This window comes from Bubalus kerabau, chromosome 6, assembly GCF_029407905.1.
Source record: "Bubalus kerabau isolate K-KA32 ecotype Philippines breed swamp buffalo chromosome 6, PCC_UOA_SB_1v2, whole genome shotgun sequence".
Taxonomy (NCBI): Eukaryota; Metazoa; Chordata; class Mammalia; order Artiodactyla; family Bovidae; genus Bubalus; species Bubalus kerabau.
The window spans coordinates 23,755,631-23,777,286 of NC_073629.1; the positions used below are offsets into that span (position 1 = coordinate 23,755,631).

General features: G+C 45.8%; 1 protein-coding gene across 11 annotated transcripts in view; it reads right to left on the reverse strand.

Moving 5' to 3' along the window:
- Positions 1 to 826: 826 nt before the first annotated feature.
- The window catches only part of PDE4DIP (phosphodiesterase 4D interacting protein), a 238,489-nt gene continuing 217,659 nt past the window's right edge, over positions 827 to 21,656 (reverse strand). For 6 of the 11 annotated variants that reach the window (XM_055584577.1, XM_055584581.1, XM_055584583.1 and 3 more), the window contains 14 exons: positions 21,150 to 21,335; positions 18,099 to 18,350; positions 17,102 to 17,233; positions 16,295 to 16,414; positions 15,002 to 15,191; positions 14,288 to 14,412; positions 8,845 to 9,084; positions 7,071 to 7,187; positions 6,283 to 6,509; positions 5,059 to 5,202; positions 3,830 to 3,968; positions 3,466 to 3,512; positions 2,551 to 2,602; positions 827 to 1,870 (listed from right to left, as the gene is read on the reverse strand). In XM_055584577.1, the coding sequence (XP_055440552.1) occupies positions 1,725 to 1,870; positions 2,551 to 2,602; positions 3,466 to 3,512; positions 3,830 to 3,968; positions 5,059 to 5,202; positions 6,283 to 6,509; positions 7,071 to 7,187; positions 8,845 to 9,084; positions 14,288 to 14,412; positions 15,002 to 15,191; positions 16,295 to 16,414; positions 17,102 to 17,233; positions 18,099 to 18,350; positions 21,150 to 21,335 (2,117 nt within the window). In that variant the 3' untranslated portion in view covers positions 827 to 1,724. Of the gene's footprint in view, positions 1,871 to 2,550; positions 2,612 to 3,465; positions 3,513 to 3,829; positions 3,969 to 5,058; positions 5,203 to 6,282; positions 6,510 to 7,070; positions 7,188 to 8,844; positions 9,085 to 14,287; positions 14,413 to 15,001; positions 15,192 to 16,294; positions 16,415 to 17,101; positions 17,234 to 18,098; positions 18,351 to 21,149; positions 21,336 to 21,656 lie in introns of all 11 variants that reach the window. The other 5 variants (XM_055584576.1, XR_008715612.1, XM_055584579.1 and 2 more) reach the window with 5 other exon arrangements.

Here is a 21,656-nt window from a genome sequence, read left to right on the forward strand (position 1 = left end):
CTCTGGGTTGTCTCTGTCCTTTCTCAGGGCCTGTCTGCTCAAGATTCACCCCTTGGCCCTTGCACGCCCCTGTTGTGCCACCCTGTGCACACACTAACGTTTGCTGCATCTACACCTGTTGCTCTGAGCCCTCACTGACTATGGCCTCTGAGTCTATTCCGGGATTACACCCCAGCTGTCCTGGTCTGTCTCTGAAAAGCTAGATCAAGTATCTGCCAAGATCCTGTGCCAGACCATGGTATGGAGTGAGTGGGGCCAGGGCATTGGCCCCTTTGGATTGGGAAATACAGCAAGGAGGCTGCTCACAGTGCATGACTCTCCACCCTGATTGTCAGCAACCCAGCATGTGTTCCTGATGAGTCTAGACTTCTCCAAACCTTCTGTCTCAGATTTCCCAGGAGGCAAGGGGGCCGGGCCACTCCTTGCAGGACCCCAGGACTGGGATGCCCAAATTGTGACTTGACCTGCTAACTCCAGGGCTGGGGTCTACCCTTGTGGACCTTCTCTTTGCAGATCCCTCCCAGGGGCCCAGAGCCCGGACAGATACTTTTCTTTCCCATCCTACCGAGTTATGTGTAGATCCTTCTTGCAGCTTTGGTTTTCAGGAGTTATGCTAGTTTCCAGTTAGTTTCCATTAAGAAGTGTCCCACATGTGAATGTATTTTTGATGTGTTTGTGGGGGAGGGGATCTCCATACCAGCTACTACAGTATCTTGATTCTGCTTCAGATGCTGAGCTTTTTAGTGACAGTTTGTCTTTCCTATTCTTACACACTCACCCTGCAGGCTGGTATAGAAATTGGAAACTAAGCAGGCAAAGAAAACTATTTTTTTTTTATACATAGTTTGCTTTAATAGCCACCAAAAAGACTGTGTCATTTCCTCTCACTGACCCTGTCCACCAGTTATGTTAGCTTTCCACATATCACTATAGCAACATATATAAATATATATCATACATTTATACACACATACACACTTTCTAAAGCACTTTTGTGAAGACACAGACTAGGCTTCAGCACAAGCACAACTGGGGGCCTCTTGCATGTCACTTAAAAATGATCACTGCTTTGCTTTACACAAGACTTTCAGTGGGCTTGCTGTGGCCATTAGTCCCTCATTACCAGAGATAAGTTGGGATGACAAAAGGGGACAGTATATGTAAAGTCAGTACAGCTTTTGGAGATCACAATAGAATATAAGTAGGAAGTCTAGGCTAAGCATGAGATGGCATATGGGAGTCACCACTCCCACCACATGGATTCAAAGTACTCAGGTGCTGCAGTGTCAACTGATGCCCAGCCTGACAGTGACCCAGCTGCATGGGCCCTGGGTCAGGCAGTCAGGCCCCCCATGCCCACGCTGACCTGCAGGGCACCTCTGCTCAGTCCTGTGCTTTCAGATCTGCCGAGGAGCACCAGTGTGGGGACCACATGCTGCATTGTGGGGAAGCAGGTCCTGTTTCCCCTGAGCTGACCCTCTGAGGACAGGTGATGAGGCAAAAAATGTCTGTTGCTGGCTCCCACGCCCCCAGCGTGTTCAGAAGCAGTGTCACAAGGTCCTCTACGAACTAGGCATGTTTTCCTTAGTGCTGAGCCGTGTGCACTCTGCCTTGTTATTCCTCAACTGCAGGAAAGGCCCTCTGCCTTTCACCCTGCCCATGAGGCCACATCTCTGACTCCTTCCAGACCCTCCAGTAGGGGTGGAGGAGGGCCCAGATCCTCCTCAGCAGACAGGCAGCTGTGAAGAAGGGGCACAGGCCCATCCTTCCTGCTGTTTTAAGGACCTCTGGTGGCTTCGCTTCTTGCATGTCTCCTGGAAGGCAAGGGTCACAGGACTGGAGTGCATGGCAGGGCCCTTAGGGATTTCACCTGGAGACCAAAGTAACACAATGGAAGTAAGAGTCCATTATCAGGTCCTGCTGGTGGCTAACTGAGGCTGGAGAGGGCTGAGTGGTGACAGAAGCCAGGATCGTGGTGAGAGCCTGTCAAGAGGATGAGCTGAAAGGAGGCGCTGAGGTCTGGAGGAGCAGTGGGTGCCACCAGGTTAGAGTGAAACCTTCCCACACCACCTGTGGCCAGATCTCTGCTCACAGCCACTGCACACCAGGTGGCCAGACCCTACGGCTCCCTCTTCAGGGGCCAGCTCACTCTCCAGTTTGCTTGGGAGAACGAGGATGACTTTTGTCATTTCCCAGGAAAAGATATGCTTAGCATGAAACAGGCACATATAGAAGTGGCCTGTTGTAAGAAGGAGAGGGCATTTTGAGAGGCAGGCCCTTGTTAAGTTTATGTTCTGTTTACTTGATGAGGAGACGGGGGTGGGGGGTGGTGGGGGCAGGTCAGCAGGGCCCTCAGAAATCATCTAAATCTAGTGCCTCCTCTTCCAGATGAGGGTCAGTGGTCTCACAGAGACTGGGGCCAGCCAAAGCCACACAGCCAGTTAGTGACAAGCCTGGGATTAGAACTGGGGCCCTGGTCCATTTCCAGTGGCCTAGCAGAAGTGGGAAGGAGACTCCCAAGCCAGCGAGTATGAGAGGCTGTTGGGTTACCTTTGCTGGGACAGGAATAAGGCTTTACAGAAGCAGTCTTGTAAGAGGTCTTCTAAAAAGGCTCAGAAAAGAAAGGAATCAGAAGAAATTAGCAGGAAAAAAAATCAGGGTTAAATTATGGCCCAACCCATTTTTACACTGTGGGGTCAACATCTTTTTAGGTTACAATTTAGGAACATTCCTAGGAATGAGCTCAACTGATTATGGCAAAGCTTTAAAGTCCAAGGTAAAAGGCTTAGTTTTTTGACTCTGAAGCCATTTCTAACACCTCAAGTTTTTCTTCAAAGTGGCTGCTAGAGAATGCATTGGTATTTTCAATAAACATAGAGAATGCCTGCCTTATAAATAATCTTTCCCTTTAAGTTTCAGTTTTTCCTTATTACCAAGTTCTCTTTTAGATCAATAAGACCCAATGATTTTATGTTGTTTCCTAAAGAAAAACTTGTCAAAATCAAATTGCTGCTTTCAGCCCAATATTATGCAGTGAAATCAACTTGTTAGGTGGCATCTTTCCATCGGTTTTTCATATAGTGACATAGGAACCCTGGAACCCATGACTGGCCTCAGGATTCCTTTACTGGAAAGCTCATTCAGAGGCAGACCCCACATGTCCTCTGACCTTGAGAATCAACTGAACTGCATTTCTCCCCAGTCCTGACATGGCATAAAGGAGAGAGAATTGGGGTCAAGAGAGATGATGACAAAGTGAGAGTGAACTGAGAAGTCAGGGAAGGTTTCTGATTAGGGTGGGAGGACTGATGGGGATGGAATCTAGAGGGATGTTCATTGAGAACCTGTGCTCTCACAGGTGGACCAGAAATTTCCTCTTGGAAGGTCAGCACAGGTCAGGAGTCACCTGTGCATTCTGATACAGACGGTGATAGTTTGCTCTGATCAGTGCAGTGGTTTCCTTACCTCCAAATTAGTCCTTGCCTTCTTCAAAACATCGTGTGTCCTGGTCACTGAAACAAACAAACAAACAAACAAACAAAAAAACAGTTCCCAAAGGCAGAAATTACCAGCGGGGTCCATATCTGTCTTGGGTGTGTGTGTTCTAAAGCTTGTCTTTCTGGCCACCCCGCTTGGGGTCTCCTGCTCCCCTCCACCCTCACATCTCCTCCTCTGCCTCTATGATTACTGATGGCACAGGAGGTTCAGGGATATCACATCAGTCTCCCCCATCCCCTAGCCTCTATGGTCAATGTCCATTCACAGCCCAGGTGGGGAGCCTGGAAGGCCCCCCAGTTTCCTGTCCCATTCCCTGGCTCAGGGCACCCACACTGGCTGAAGATGAACTGCTCCATGCTCTCCTTCTGCTGGTTGGCGGTCTTCAGACGCTCAGATGTACTCTGAAGGAGACTTTCCTGTTTGGATAGTTTGGTTCTCAGTTCCAGAAGCTCCTTTTTCATAGACTCTCCCTGGGAAGAAAAATAGGTGCTCTGTCAGTGGTCAGAAGGCCTAAAGCACCCTGTGATTTGTGGCTCTTTACACCCCAAATAGGATTCTACAATCTTCTCAAGTATTTCTGGACCAGATTTCCCTCATGAAAACCTCTAAAACCCTCCAGCAGGTGATGGCTCAGGATGGGTCATGAGGTGGGAACACTGAGGACCTGGAAGCCCCTGTGCAAAGGAGCACAGGCCACACTCCAGCTGCCGCAGAGAACCTGAGTCCAGGCCACACTGAAACTCCCAGCTGTGAGTAAGAGCTCTGATTTAGTGCTGACATAGTTCTATCACTTGGGCATCAAAACTTGGTCATTAGGAATATATGCCTGGGGAGACAGGGCTGGCCTGATACAGTCTACAAGTCTATAAATACATCTGCCAACCTCAGGATGGCAAAATACTTCCTCCCTGCAATTAGCAAAGTTGGATCCCATAAAGTTATCACTGATACTAGTCTAGAATGAGAACCCTAGGAGGGATTTTGAAATCTACCTAATGCAAGATCATCAACCAGAGTGGCCTGAGATCTGAGAGCACCTGGGGGAGGCTGACTCTCACCAGGCTTGACCCAGAGACACAGGTTTAAGTGGAAATTTTTCTGGGATTTCAGTGGGTGGGTAAAAAGGGCTGGTCCACTCCTGGTGACATTCTGTGATCCTGTCTGCCTATGTGGACTTAGGGGTGAGTGGGAGTGGGCTTAGGATGGAAAAGGAGGTGTTGATGTTTTAAATGGCCCTGAACTTCAGCTCAGCTGAACTTCAGAAAGTTAAAGGGATGGAACAATTGTGGGTTATCAGGGCTCTCATGTCTCTGCCTCCTCTATGTTCTTTTCTTCTTCTGTTTGGCTCCTTATCCTGGGGGTCAGGCTGGGAGGAGAGGAATGTTTTCAGACCTGCACAGAGAGCGCTCACCATGGAGGAGAGGTCTCCCTCCAGGGACACACGCCTCATGTCACCTTTGTCCCAACTGCCCATTTGGCTCCTGATCTTCAGGCTCTGCAGGCCGAGGAGGTAGAAGGCTAGTTGGGGGGCAGAACCAGTAGAGGATGCTGGCTTCTTACCACTTTGTCCACAAGCACAGGGCTGGGGGAGCTTGGCAAGGCTGCTCGCCAGAACATGGTGAGGAGGGAGGCCGACTCCTCCAACCGGTGGTGCAGGGTGGTGGCGCTGCTCCTCAGCTCCTGGATGCCTTCACTGCCCATCACCTGGGAAAGGGGCAGTAGCCATGGGCATCCCTGTGGCTGAGAGAGCACAGGCCTCGGCTTCCTTTGTGAGCGAGGTACGGCCACAGGCTTGCTTGAACCTGTGAGACTTTTTTCTAACCTGGAAGCCAAGGTTCTCTGATCTCAGCAAGGATCTCCCACTTTGTAAGAATTCATTTGATTCCACACTTTTTAGCTTTTAGTCCTGCTTCGTGCTCTGGAGTCTAAGGTTCCTATTTTTGTACTGTACCCCCACCCCCACTGCCCTTCCCTAAATCAGGCCTTATGCTTCAAATGGGCTGCACCATTTGTAGCTCAAAGGACTGAGTGCTGCTCCCTTTACCTGGCATGTTCTCCTCCCCAGAGAACTGCACGGCCGCTAGTGGTGCCCTAACCCCCATGAGCCTGTCGCCTTCCTTTGGGGATAATCGCCACTTCTGGGTTCACTCCGTCAGCACTTCCAGCACTGTGCCTGGAGCCCCTTGTTGTATTTGTTGACTCAGGTGTGGGTCTCCCTCTCACGTGTGGGGGCTCCTGGAGCTAAGACAGCACAGTGGCTGGTACCTAGGTCTCTCCCTGGGGAAAGACTCTGAGAAGCCTTGTGGCCTGCTCTCCTCTCCTGCTCGGTTTGAGCAGAGAAATCCAAGCCTGCCACTCTCCTCACCCCTTCCACACATCTGGCCCATATGGATGAATATTCTCAATTCCCAGGCAACTGATGAAGTGATTTTATCCTGCCCACAAATGATCATATCCCAGTGTGACTTTAGCAGATAATAAAGAACCAAACAGCATTGCAAGTATGCTGATGCTTAACATGCTCTACTGATGAGGATGGCAATGCTGCGCATGCTTTTCTGTGGTTCTCAGGGGAAATAGAGAGTCAGCTACATCTGGAACAGAACAAAGGTGGTAGTGAAACTAGCTGGTGAAGACGGAAGGCCTAGCTGGATGTAAATGGAAGATACATCCTCAGCTGGTGAGAGATGTGGAGCAGGAAAAACGATAGTGGGAGAAGGAGTTAAAATCAAAAGAAGAAAGGGCTTATGGAAAAGGTGCACCTAAGAGCTAAAATGTGATTACCTCTATGCCTGGAGCTTCAAGACCAGAGAAGCTGCAGGTTGGTCTCAGCAGTGATGCTATCTTCTTGACCAGCAGTCTGCCCTCCCCAATCTGCTCTCTTAGGGCACTATAGTCATCAATGTGGCCAATGACGTGGCGGCCATGCTTACTGGCAAAGGAGCCATCAGTGGCGTCACCCTCCAGCTTGGGAGGGTTCTTCATTACTGGAGAAGCATCCAAACCCAGCTCTGAGGAATAAAACCACAACAACAAAGAACCCACTGTTATTCATAGTCATCCTCAGTTCAATCCAAAAGGGACATCAAATAGTAAAAGAGGCCAGAAACAAGATTGACAGTTTTGGAAAGCACACCTGTGAAGTCCATACATATTCTGGGTTCTGTATTATTATAGCCTTTCTCTCACCATCTCAGAATCATAAAATTGCCAGGAGGTAAATTTTATCCTTATTGACAAACATTCAGGAAAGACATTAATGTGTTTTTTTTTTTTTTTAATTTGGGGGTTGAGTAGACACAGACAAGGAAATTAAGCTGGATACAGAGAGCACTTTCAAGAAGGAAGAGGTTACAGTACAATGAAGCAATACCAGAGCAATAGGAAAACCATATGAGGAAGAGTAGTGACAAAAAAGGCAGCCACAGGAGGTGGAATGATAGGGCTAAAGGCCTTGGGACATGCAGAGAAAAATCTCTAAATTCAGATAATGTGTATACAGAGAACCAAAAGTTACTTGTATTAATAATTTTCCATCATTAGACCCTGAGTCCTGTGGTTGCCCTCTTTACCGTTCGTCCTACTGAAGGTTGTGGTCTCTGGGCCAGGAGCCGCAGAAGAAGAGCTGGGGAAGACCAGAACTGGAGAATTCATGCCCACATCCCGAACTGGAGGGGAGGCAACCGAATCTAGGGAGTAAAGACAGCCACAGCTTTAGGAACCCTGGAACACACCACTCCACTGGAGATCTAAGGCACCATGACTCTCCTCTCATACAGTCATCACCCATGTTCCACAATCAAAGCCAACAGCAAGCTAATCACTTATTTTGAAATAAGATGTGAAGGCTGTTCCATGAGAAAAAAGCTTGTAATTTGAAAAAATTATTAGGTGTATTTTTTTAATCCCAAATACAAATACAATATTGTATGCAGTATGTCTAATACAATGCTTTGTAACTAAATATAAATATGCATAAATATATGTGAAGAATTGATGCTTTTGAACTGTGGTGTTGGAGAAGACTCTTGAGAGTCCCTTGGACTGCAAAGAAATCCAAACAGTCCATTCTAAAGGAGATCAGTCCTGAGTGTTCTTTGGAAGGACTGATGCTAAAGCTGAAACTCCAATACTCTGGCCACCTTATGTGAAGAATTGACTCATTGGAAAAGACTCTAATGCTGGGAGGGATTGGGGGCAGGAGGAGAAGGGGATGACAGAGGATGAGATGGCTGGATGGCATCACTGACTCGATGGACATGAGTTTGGGTGAACTCCAGGAGCTGGTGATGGACAGAAAGGCCTGGCGTGCTGCGATTCATGGGGAAGCAAAGAGTCGGACACGACTGAGTGACTGAACTGAACTGATATGCAGTACATATGTTAAAATATTTGATCAAGAAGTGAATGGATTTATGGGGATTTAACTCTGCTCTCTAATCACTGTTCTGATGAGTCAGTACTGGAAAATATGTACTAGTATAAGAAGAATAGGAGACATAAGCCTTGGTGAGTTTGAGATGCCCTAGTGGAGACCAGACTGCAATCTGGAAAATATCACGAAGAGACTGATATGATCCTACTCAGGCAAATGTGGCTTAGAACCAGATTTCTAGCTCAGGCCTCTCTGCTATATGATGATGAGGAGGAGTGACTGAGCCAGCAGGGATGAGTCCTGGCTGGTGCTGTGGGGAGGCACTGAGAGGGCAAAGCCTGAGAGGGAAGAGAAGCAATACCAAGACAGAACATAATGAAGGAGAAGGAACACAGCAAATCAAAACTTCTGCTTTAAATCCTGGGTTGGCCCGTTAACTCCCGCAGACCTCAGCGTATCAGTTAATTGTCTCAGTGCCTATATTTTCTCATGTGAAATACAGAGATAGTAAATCCTGCACTAGCTCTGATGAAATTATTTGAAAAATTATTTGAAAACATGGTAAATTTTAAAACACTCAACAAACATAAGGAATAGGCATTAACATATACAGCTGTTAATTGTTTTGAGTACTTCTCATGGTATCAGGCACTTGTAAATTATTTCATTTAATGCTCCACATAATAGTTTATATTATTATTACCCTCATGTTAAAGATGAGGAAGCTAAGGCTTAAATACTTGAGGAGTTTTAGCACTTTTCCTAAGGCAAACAACATGTAAGTGGCAAACTCAGAATCTGGAGCCAGATCTGACCCCAAACTCCATGCCCTCAAGGTGCTGTACTGAAGCATCTTTGACTTCACCCTGACCCTAAGGAGTGTGGAAGAGGCAATATTGTCCCTTCCACCACACATATCCTGGGGACCTTCCCATTGGCTGAGGGCTTCATGATTCCCTTTTCCTTCCTACCTTGGAAGAACGGCTGCTTGTTTCCAGGGTCAGTGTTGGTGGGGAATTTCTGGTTAATGGAGGAGGAGCTGAGGCTGGCTTTGCTGGCACCACCATCCAACTGCTGTTCGAGCTGCAGTCGCAGACAGTTGTTCACCTGAATGCTCTGCTCCAGCTGCCCTCGCAAAGCTCGGATCTCTGCCACCAGGTGGCTCAAGTCACTGCTCAAAGGGACTTGGTGACAGGCCTCCCAGGTATAAGCTGAAAGGAGAGAGAGAGGTCTGGTGGCATTGAACCAAGTGTTTCCAAGCATCTGTCAGAACACTCTTCTGTGACGTTCCTTTTTGCCAAGGACCCCACTGTAATCTCAGAATCCCAGGACTAATGTGGCTTAGAATCTGCTTCGAACCATTACATCCCCTGCTGTGATAGGGATGTCACTTTTCCTGGGCGAGGACTGGCACATATTAAGATGGTACTCTCCAGCCTGGAGTTTCCTTGAGACTCAAATGACCCTTGTCCATTTAGAGGGCACATGATTGGCAGATGAAGTCAAACCTTATATTTCTCCTCCTTATTAACCTTAGTCCTTCAGGCTAGAGAGCAGGGTCTTTCAAGGCAGAAGATCAGTACTAAGCTGGAGAAGTACACAGACTGAGAAAGAAGATGTGATGACCTCCACATTCAGGAATCAAAGGGGACAGGAAGAAGAAGGCATCAGGCCTTTGGGCAGCACTTAAGAATGGGAGGGATAGGGCTTCCCTGGTGGCTCAGTGGTAAAGAATCTGCCTACTAACATAGAAGACGTGAGTTCAATCCCTGACCCAGGAAGATCCCACATGCCGTGAAGCAACTAAGCCCATAGGTCACAACTACTGAGCCTGTGCTCTGGAGTCTGGGAACTACAATTATGGGGCACATATGCCTAGAGCCTATGCTTTGCAGCAAGAGAAGCCACCACAATGAGAAGCCCATCCATCCCAACTAGAGAAAAGCCTGTGCAACAGTGAAGACCCAGTACAGTCAAAAATAAATGAATTTTTTAAATTTAAAAAAAAAGAATGAGAGGGATAGATGAGAGATCATAACTAATTGGACTTCTCAAGTTCTACTTGCCTTTTTACCTGCACTCACCACCCATAGCGTTTCTCTATGTACTGGGGAAGGAAGAAATCTAAGAAATGTTCTATAAGACTATAATTGCTCATCTAAAAACATTGAAGTCAAATGTGTTTAAAAAGATAGAATTTGTTTCAGTTTTTATCAAGGTAATAGGATAAATATACCATATGATACGTGCATCCAGTTGCATCAGAGCCACAGGCCTTAACCAAACACATTATTTCTGCAGTGAGCTATGTGAATATTCTCACAAAATGGAATAAATGAAGAGTGCAGGACAAGATGGCAGAGTAGAAGGATGAGCTCACCTCTTCTTGTGAAAACACTAAAATCACAACTAACTGCTAAACAACCATCAACAGAAAACGCTGGCACCTACCAAAACAGATATTCTGCATCCAAAGACAAAGAAGACACAGTGAGAGAGTAGGAGGGGTGCTTTCATGATATAATCAAATCCCATACCTGCTGGGTGGGCTACCCACAAACAGGAAAATATATTGCAGCAATTCTCCCACAGGAGAATTCTGAGTCCCACACCAGGCTTCCCAGCCTGGGGATCTGTAATAGGAAGGAGGAGCTACTGGAGCATTTGGCTCTGAAGGCCAGCAGGGTTTGAGTGTAGGAGTTCCACAGGGCTGGGAGAAACAGACTCCAGTTTTAGAGGGTGCACACAAAGTTTCATGAGCACTGGGACCTAGGCTAAAGCAATGACGCCATAGAAACCTGGGCCAGACCTACCTGCAGGTCTTGGAGGGTATCCTGGCTCTCGGTAGGGATATGGACACTGGTGGTAGAAGCTCCAGGGAATATTCAACAATGTAAGCTCCCACTCCAGTGTTCTTGCCTGGAGAATCCCAGGGATGGGGGATCCTGGTGGGCTGCCGTCTATGGGGTTGCACAGAGTTGGCCACGACTGAAGCGACTTCACAGCAGCAGCAGCAGGCTCTCCAGGAGGTTGCCACTTTGGCACCAAGACCTGGCCCCACCCAACAGCCTATAGGCTCCAGTGCTGGGATGCCTCAGGATAAACAACCAACAGGAGGATGGGAACACAACACTACTCATTAGCAGACAGGCTGAATAAAGTAATCTGGAGTCCACTGATGCCTCTAAACATACCCCTTGACCTAGCTCTGTCCACCAGAGGGGCAACATCCAGGTCCACCCACCACTAGGCAGGCACCAGTCTCTCCCACCAGGATGCCTGAACAATCTCCTGGACCAACCTCACCCACTAGGTGGCAGATATCAGAAGCAAAAATAACTATAATCCTGTTGCCTATGGAAAGGAGACCACAAACACGGAAACTTAGACAACATGAGACAGCAGGGAAATATGTTCCAAACAAAGGAACAAGATAAAACCCCAGGAGAACAACTAAGTGACGTGCAGGTAGGCAATCTACCAAAAAAAATTCAGAGTAATGTTGGGTAAAGATGATTCAAAATCTCAGAAAAGAATGGAGGCACAGATCAAGAAGATACAAGAAATGTTTAACAAAGAGCTAGAAGGTATAAAGAACAGAGTTTTATAATACAGTAACTAAAATGAAAAAGGCGCTAGAAGGAATCTACCAGAATAAATGAGGTAGAAGAACAGATAAGTGAGTTGGAAGACAGAATGGTAGAAATCACTGCCATGGAACAAAAGAATGAAAACAAAGTAAGGACAGTTTAAAACTAATGCTCTGCGGAGAGGATACTGGCCCTCCTACAACATTCCTTTCCAAGAAAAAGTCTACAACTGGAGTGACTATCCAATGCTGGTTAAGAAGCTGGGTTTGGACTATCTTACCATCTGGCTTCATGAACTAAAATCTTCTGGTGTGACCAAGGAAAAGTGACTGATATGGAATCTATGAAATATATCATGCAATACAATAGTATGTAGCACATTTCTCAAGAATCATTCTTCAAAAGTCCTTTTCTTCCCCATGGATAAAGAATCCACATTACAAGGAGGATCCTTACAGGAAGGGTGATCCCTGGAACACCATCTGGTGCTGTGAGGATATAAACTCATAGAGTCCAAATTCTGGAGGTGGCTATGACACAAGATGGCAGATGTCCACCTGGCTTCCAAGTACAAAGCCGAAGCCATTAGTGGGCCCACAGTACAAGGTGGTCTCCCTGTTTTTTTACTGCAGCCATTTCAACAAAACTCTCCATGAAAGCATGCCAGAGGCCTAAGACTGATTTTATTATCATGAAACCAAGTTTGTGACTTGACATAAAATGAAGGAGGGAGATGAGGGAATAGAATGGAATAGAAAGCTTCAAATAAGATGCCAAAGGCACTATTTTAGCTATGTTTTTCCATTCAGAATTAGTCTTAATAAAATACATTCAATTGAAAAAAGTAAATAAAAAAATTAGGACAGTTTTAAGAGACTTCTGGGACAACATTAAATGTACCAACATTTGTATTATAGGCGTTCCAGAAGGAGGAAAGAGAGAGAAAGAGCCTGAGATAATATTTGAAGAGATAATAGCTGAAAACACTCTTAACGTGTGATAGGAAACAGTTGCTCAAGTCAAGAAAGTGAAGACAGTCCCATACAGGATAAATCCAAGGAGGAACACTCTGAGACACATATTAGTCAAATTGGGAAAAATAAAAGACAAAGAGAAAAATAGCCAAGACATGGACGCAACCTAAATGTCCATTGACAAATGGATGATTAAAGATATGGTGCATGTATACAATGGGCTATTAGCCATAAAAAAGAATGAAATAATGCCATGTACAACAACATGGGTGGACCTAGAGATTATCATACTAAGTGAAGTCAATCAGACAGAAAAACACAAATATAATATCACTTATATATGGAATCTTAAAAAATGAACAAGTGCACTTATTTACAAAGCAGAAACTGACTCACAGCCTTAGAAAACAAACTGCTGGTCACCAAAAGGGAAAGGTGGGGGAGGGATAAATTAGGAGGTTGGTATTAACATAAACATCCTCTGTAATAACCTACATGGGAAAAGATTCTGAAAATGAATGGATATATGTCTATGTATAATTATATCACTTTTCTGTACACCTGAAACTAACACATTGTGTATGAAATGTACTCCAATATTTTTTTAATTTTAAAAGAGAAAAAAAAAAACAAAGTGTGAAGACTTACCCAAACAAATTCAGATTTGACTATAAAAACTCTAACAGCTTGTTATTGGTGGAAGAATGGACATATTTATTAATGGAACAGAGTGAAGAATTCAGAAATAGACTCACACATATATTGGCAAGTGATTTTTTTTTGCCTTGGCAGTTGTTTTTCAATGGAGATGCCAAGCAATTTGAGGATGGTTGTGGAGTTGAAAAATCAATTGTGTTTCTATATCCTAGCAAAAAAATTACTTGGCAGTTGAAATGAAAATGTTATCCCACACATAAGAAATATTTATGTAAAAATTAAAATATGAAAGATGAATATACAAAAAATTACAAAAATTACTAATAGAAGTTATGGTCAGTTGATTGTCAACAAAGCTGCCAAGGTAATTAAATGGGAAAAGGACATTCTTTGTAATAAATGGTGCTGGAAAAACTGGATATCAATATAGGGAAAAAAGAACTTTAACCTTTTTCTCACATCATATACAAAATTAATTCAAAATGAAACACAGCAAAACACAGTTTTGCTCTTAAACATAAGAGCAAAACCTATAAAACTTCAAGAAGAAAAATACAAGGAAATCTTTATGATCTTGAGATAGACAAAGCTTTCTTCGCTAGGACATAAAGAAAAGAATAAATAATTAAAAAAATTGATGTTCAATAAAATCTAAAAAGTGCTGTCTTTCAAAGACACTAAAAGGACTTAGAGAAATATCTGCAAATTATTTTTCTGACAAATTAATTATACCCAGAATAAAAATGTCTTTAAAGAAAACTTTTTTCTCACTTTGGGAAAGGTCAGTGCGGGAGCTGGTTGTCTGCAACAATTGCTGCGTGGGTGATCAGAATTCACAACATCTGAGACGTTTTCAAATGATGACACCACCAGCATGGTTCTTTGCATTTTTTAAAAATCACTGTATAATCTGGATTTTGATTAACTTGTCTCAGACCATCCAGGTAGGTGAAGTTTGACTCTTGTAGCCTATTTTTAAGGATCTGTAGGCTGAATCTTGCTCTTGTCACCAGCATCTGGGCTTTGTGTGTGAGCACTCCCCCCTTCTTATTGGGATCCTCAATGACTGAGGCTTTTTCTCAGATAGAACAAAGTAAGTTTCCAAGATCTCTGGAACTCCCAAGGTAAAGACTTCACCGGAAGCTTTAGCAAGAACAAGAAGCTCCCAGGGTGGGGAAGAAGGGAAAACATACCTTTCAGTGTCTTCTTGGAGTCACCATAAAGTGCCTCATAGATCTGTAGCTCTGACTGGAGGGACTGGAAGAGCTGCTGTTTCTCTTCGCACTGTTGCTGCAGGAAGGCCAGCTTACGTTGCAGTCTGGCAAGGGAGAAGCAAGGGTCCACTGAGCAGGTGGATTTCTATCAGGGCAAGAGGCTCTGAGCCAACTTTTACATCATAGAATTTTAGCCCTAGATGTCAACTGAGGTGTCATGAAGACCACTGCCTTTATTTTACAGGTGTGGCAAGAGAGGCTCAGAGGGTGAAGCGCCTTTGCTTAGAACTGTGCTGTTAGCTATCACACCTGGGACACACTACCTGGTGTTCCTACTGCCCCACCGTGTCTTGTCATGTTGTCCAGCAGTTACAGGGTTTATGCTGGGAAGCAGCACCAAGGCTGGTGCAGACCTCCTAGGTGATGATGGGACTAATATCCCAAAACTCACTAGAAGTATTTTCTCCAGAATCTGATATGCTAAAGCTTTACTTACATAAGAGAGTTTTACTCTCTCAACTTTGGAGTGAAAAAGTCATTCCTAGAGAAGTCCTTCCTTCTGTTCAAAGTTACCCATAAATCTGAAATAGCAGAGGGGATATCGAGGTTTCTGAAAAGGACCATTCACTGACTTGCCAATATCCCTTTTTCTAAATCTGAAAATGCGGCCATCTTCAATGGGCTCCCTCTAACCTGGAGTCTTTCTCCTGGAGAGACAGTCGTTCCTCCTGGAAATGCAAGATCTCCTGCTGCTTCTCCTTCAGGTCTTCCAGTAACTGCTGCCGGTCTACCTTTTGGTGCTCCAGCTCCATTTCCAGCTCTTGAAGCCGGGATCGAGAGGTCAGCAGAGCCTCCCTCAGGCATTCTGTTTCCTGGGAGTGCTCTGGTAAGCAGGACACAGGAGTGCGTAGATTGTAGGGTCAAAGGTCAGCAGGAAGATAAGCCCAAGCACATCCATCCCGACAAACAGAACTAAGGTGAAAGGAAGGCCAGCTTATGCTGCTAGGAAGGCAAAGCCAGTGTCTGCTGTTACATCCACACGCTCCAAGGAGTGGGGGCCTCTTTCTCTGCAGAAAGAGGTTGCTGCTGTGATTCAGTATGGCCCGCCTTGTTTTAGGGAACACACTCTGCTTCCTAACTCTATTTTCTAAGTACTCACATACGCTCTATGCAATAATCCACTCGTGAGTTTTGCCAAGGATCAAGAGGCTTATGTAGAAACCTCTCTTAATGTCTTTTTCCTTTCCTGAAAGCATTATTTCATTCTGGGCTTAATCCTCTTAGCCACTATTCTTTGTCTATTTGGCTATTCAATAAATATTTGTAAATAAAAATAATTTGTGATTGAAAATACATTGATTTCATTAATTCAATTAACACTAAGGTCACCGCCCACCCCCTCCCGCCCAGGCCCCAAAGGAAATGATGCCCACACATGGATTCCCACTCAGTAGTGTTGAGAAAGCTCTGCAAGATGTTTTTCTAGCACCTCCAGACACAGTCATGAGGACCAGGGACCAAAGAGGACCCTGAGTGTATAAGGAGGGAGATGGAGAGGAGACATGGGGATAGCACATCAGCACGAGAGGGACACAGAGAGCTTCAGCAAGGTCTTGGAAGAACCTGAGAGGGTGTTTAGGCCTCCTGCTCCTCCCTTTCCTGGGTCCAAACTAGCTGTGAGTTGTGGGGAGGTAGGACAGGCACTAACTGGTGTCCAGTTTGATAGCTAATGACTGAATTACTGCAAGTGGGTTGCACAGAAGTGGATTTCCTAAAGCTCCTCCTCCCTGGAGCCTAGGTGTCTGAAGGCCCATGGTTGGGCATTGTCAGGAAATAGCCCTTTCTAGCTATGGGAGTTTGATGTTGGTGGGTCTGAGTAGCTCTATTCTCTCCACCTTCTCTCTTTGCTTCTCCAATTGGTGATGGGTGTGGCCAGGGAAGAAAGGGATATAACAATGACCACAATTTGTGGCTTTTGGCACTCACCTCTGGAAACATGACTGAGCTGAGCCTGAAGCCTGTGGTTTTCTTCCCTAAGGACTCTGTTCTCATTGGAGAGCTGAGGTGTGGACTCCAGGCCCGGACTGTAGAAGTTAGAGGTTGAGCCTGTCCGGGGAAGTGCAAGCAGGTAAGTTACACATTTGTGTAACAGAGGATCTCTGTTTGCTCATTCTCTGTCTCCAAAGACACGGTCCCAACCCAGCAGAAAACCCCAAGGACTCGTATCCTGGTGGGACGAAGTCTGCTGGGCTGAATGCCTGGCTTTCCTGTGGCTCCTCTGCATGGGTTCTTTGCATGCATTTCATGTGCCCTGGGTGAGCTGTTCAGGAGGCTCTATTCCCTAAATAGCTGCTCCTGCTGCAGTGTGGACAGGTCAAGGGTGTTTGGAAAGGCTGGCCTCCCAGTTTCAGCAGCCTGGGGGAGAGTGTGGGCAGGAGGCCACCTTGGTGAGCGGCTGCGGGAGGCCTTGCAGACCTGGCTCCACCACATGCCAATCACAGAACCAGGGCACAGAAGTCAGCAGGCAGCAAATGAGCAGCTTTAGGGTGAACAAGAAGCCAGAGGATTCTGGGGACCAGATCTGGTTAGATCTGCAGTGAGGAGAGTTACTCTCTGAGCTCAGATACAGCAACAAAGGGAGGGGAATGGTCCTTGCTCCTGCCTTGCTGACTGTAAGGAGCAAGTGGAGGAAAGCAGACTACAGTGCTTTGAAATCTGTGACTCTTTTCTCTAGGGCAACCTTCAGAATCTCCCTAATTAGACTGGAAATAGGAGGCCCTGGGCCTCTCCTACCACTTTCTCGGGCAGTAGAACTGAGCCTGTTTTCCAGCTGCTCCCGCAGGCGGTCATTAATGCAGATGGACTCCTCCAGGCGCTGGCGTAGGTTCCGGATTTCACCAAGATGCTCCTCTAGCAGGTCAGCCCCTGCAGCCACCCAGGACAGGAAGAGGTAGAGATGGAGCATCCTGTCTATTAGTGGGGCCCACTAGGGGGGCTCTGCCAGTGGTCTCTCAGCAAGATCCCTAAACATCACTGTCCTCTCTCATGGGCATATGGGAGCTCAGGTGACTTTGTTTAAAGAGTAAATTGGCTTCACCAAGACGTATACACACAGACACACACACACACACAATGGAATATTACTCAGCCGTAAAAAATAACAAAATAATGCCATTGCAGCAACATGAATGGACTTAGAGATCGTCATACTGAGTGAAGTCAGAGAAGGAGAAATATTGTATGACATCCCTTATATGTGGATTCTAAAAAGAAATGATACAAATGAACTTACTTACAAAACAGAAAGAGACTCACAAACTTAGACAACAAACTTATGGTTGCCAGGGAGAAGGTTGGGGGAAAGAGATAGTTAGGGCATTTGGGATGAACATGCACACACTGCTACATTTTAAATGGATAACCAACAAGGACCTACTATATAGCACACAGAACTCTGTTCATGTTACGTGGCAGCCTGGATGGGAGGCGAGTATGTGGGAGAATGGGTACGTGTATATGTATCACTGAGTCCCTTTGTTGTTCACCTAAAACTATCACAACATTGTTAACTGGCTATACCTCAATACAAAAAAAAGGTTTAAAATTAAATAACCTATCACTTTTACCCTAAAAAAAGAGTAATTTGATTTCAAACACAGGACAGCTAGTGCTAAGCAAGCCCCATGGGCCTCCTCCCATATAGGGATGCATGTAAGGGAGTTATAAGTGTACATGTACAGGGTTTCATAGGGTTTAGAGAAACAATTGACCTGCTTGGCTTTGTATTTACCTGTGGGTTTGGAGTTAAGCTGGTACATGGAGGAGCCTGAGGATAGGTCCCCAGATATACTCCCTTTCTGAGGCCTCATCATGTCCCACTGGCCACTGCTGCCCAGGTACCCAGGCTCCAGGATTCTGCCCAGGTCCGTGGTGCCCCTTGGAGGACAGAGGGGCTGGGGAGGGTTGAGGTAGTGGGACGATCTGGCTTCTGTGTGGTTGGTTGGCAGTGTGGCTGGGGAAGCAGGATGAACACTGGTGACACCTGGGCAGAAGGAAACATGAGTGAGAAGCAGTAGCAGAGCACAAGGATCAGCCAGGAAATGTGTGACTGAGAAGAGCAGGCACTGGAGGGGGACACATGGGCTGAGGTCCCGGTCGGCTGCGGAATACCAGTGACATGAAGACTGATACCCCAGAAGCTACAACTCTAACCCCTTGTATTTGCTAGCATGAGCACAAGAGTTAGGGGGTGAATAAAGCATCATAAAGTCAGCCATGTGCACAAAAGGAAAGTCCTGTGGCCCTAATCCTGGCTCCTATGATAATGCCTCATGATAGAGTCCAGGGAAGTTCCTGGGCAGAACTCACTGGGAAAGTCAGGGGTTAAGAGTGTGATGGGCCGTAGCACTGAGCACACCTGTGAACAGGAATGTTTGTGTTCCTGTGAGTACTTGCTGTTCCAGAAGCTAAAGTGCCAGTTTTCCCAGTTTTCCTTTGGGGTTGTCAAAAGAGGAAGGGGGCATAAATCCAGCTAGAATGGTGGCCCCAGTCACTCCAGACTGAACTCTTTGCTGAGGTTGGGGGAGGTTCTGTATAAGGTAAGAGGTGATTTGAATCTTACTCAACATGATTCAAGGAACCGAAATGTCATCACTTGCATCTGAAGAGTCACGAACACTCTCCCATAGGGGAGGGAGGACCTTTCATTTCATAGGCTGATGCCTTCATAGATCCTGTGAAATCATGGGCCTTTCCATCATCTCCGCTTCTATTTAAAAATAATCCCAGCTGGGTGAGAGAGGGAAAGAAATGAACTGGCTATAGTTCAGGATATTCACATTCAGAAGACTGCTTTCTTCCAGGGATTATCGACATGAGCAGCAGAGTAAACAGGTAGCTCTGCCTAAGAAATAGGAGTGAGGAGTGAGGTCCTGGTTTCTTCCAACCAAGCCAACCCCCTTTGAGGAATTAATGTAGTTGGCAGTTGCCAGTTTTGATCCTTGTTTATAACTGTTCTCAAATATGGCTACATTCTGGAATTATCTAAGACAATGTAAAAACAAGTACCAGTGCCTGGTTCCCCAGAGATTTGACCTTAATTGGTATGTGGTACAACTTGGGTACTGAATGTTTTAAAATCATCCTAGCTGACTCTAATAAGCAGGAAAGTTTGAGAAGTACTGTCAAGTATCTCCCCTTCCCCAATTTGAAAAATACTAGATATTCATTGGGATCACTGGAAATTAAGGAGGAGGATAAAAATTGTAAGCATCCAAATTACAGTCCAGGATTTAAAAGAGAGGTGACTCCCTACCTTGTCCACACCTCTTTCAACCCAACGCCACACAAGGCAAAGGGGGAAATCAGTGGTTGCTGACACTCAGCTTACTTTCTCACCAAGGTCGTAGGAGGCTTCAAATCTTATCAGTAACAGGGATCAGTAGTCTCATGTTCCAGTCTCCCTGGCCACACAATACAGAGCACATGCCCTAAACCATGCAAAAACACCAGACAGACACTTGCACAAGAAGATTTTAGCTCCATAGAGACCTGAGAAGCTGCCATGCACCACTATCCACTCAGAAGCTTGCTTTAAAGCAAGGGAGGAGAGCTGATGAGCTCTTCGGAGAGGACTGTGCTTAACAAGGCAAAGAAAGGGCTACAGCCTTTCTCGCCAAGGCTGGACCATCCAAAATCTGGCCCATGGAACAGACTGGTTGTGACTCCAGTTCAACCCGCATCAGCGGACCATTTCATGCACAGTGCTCTTCTTCCTGTCTTTCCCTTTGGGCAAAGACAATGTGACAATGTGGAAAGATGAAGGAAAAGGAAATGAAGAAAAGAAAAGTAGTCTAGTGAACACTCTTGCCTTTCGGCATGGAACAGATTTGTTATCCATCAATTGTTGGTTCCAGATCTGCTATGGTAGCTTGGTAGCAAGTTCTAGTTCAGAGAGAATAGCACCTTTCTGTCATCTCTAAAGAGAGAAAAGACTTTTGCAAGGGGCCTCCAGATGGTTCAGCTGAGCTCAGCCTGTGCTCTCAGCAGGACTGTAACAAAACCATTCTAGATGGAGAAGGTATAATGGAAACATGGAACCAGGAGCAGCAGATCCAAATTCAAGCCCATTTCTCCCCCTTACTAGTGACCTTGATCAAGTAACCTCACTCTCTGAGTTTTAGTTCTCTGCCCTGGCTCTGTCACACAAGGCAAGACCATGTTCACGTTGGTAGGTACTTAGATTGCTATACCCGTGTAACACTGGTAGCAGAAGGTAGCCTCTTAGACGTCACTGCCTGCTGGAAGGAACATGTGCAGACTCTCCTTAAAAATAATCTCAGTCTCGCTGGAAATCAAACTAATGTTAGAGTAGACAGTGTATCCAATTTCAGGGATACTAATGTGGTCTAAATGGGGCTCAAGGTGTACACATTCTCAGCTGTGGTCTTAGGTCATTAGACACTCTCTGTATGGTGACCATCAATCTCTGGCCCATCCAAGCTCTTCTTTACAGGCACAGACCATGGTTACAAGGTAATTTCAAATTGCTTTCTAGTATTTTTTAAAGCACTACTAGAGGGAAAATTCATCATGTGAAGTTCTTTTCTTATTTCACATAGGAGGATAGTTAGTTGCCTACTAACTGATGAAACACACACATGAGAAAGATAACAGCAAATATATTTCCCAAAACGGCAAGCGCAGCTCTGCCTCAATCGTCCACTGATAGCATGTACCCCTGTGTTATTTTTAAAACTCTGCCATCCAGCCAAAGCCATGCAGAGACACACAGTGTGGGTCCACCATTCGCAAGCACACAAATGCAGCAGGAAGTGCTCACTTTCTCCTAACTGCTTCCGCAGCATCTGCAGCTCCTGCTGAGCCTCTGCCAAGGAGACCATGGGTGTCTCACAGCAGCCAGGGAGGGGAGGGCCAGCAGAGCTGAAAGGCAGGAAGCTGGGTGGAGCTGAGGGCAGTGGTGCCTGGGGAAGGCTAACCAGCGTGGGTATGGATTGGAAATGAAGGCCTAGAAACAGAAAGTTAGGGAGAAAGGACATAAGTCATTAGACCGAAAGGGAGAGAAAAGAATGGGTGAAAGATTGAGAAGGTAAAACTATTTCCTGACCGGGTGTCTCCTTGGGGAGTGTCTGTCATTCAACGTGGTGATGACTAAGATGGCCAAGGGGGAGCAGAGCTACCCAAGAGGCTGACTTTTCTCACCCCCTCCTTCTTCTCCCCTGCCAGGGCTATCCTGCATTCACATTCTATGCTCATCTTGAAAACAATTGGTTATAAAAGGCAAGGTAGCATTACCATAGCTCAGGCAGCCATGAGAGCCCCATCCTAG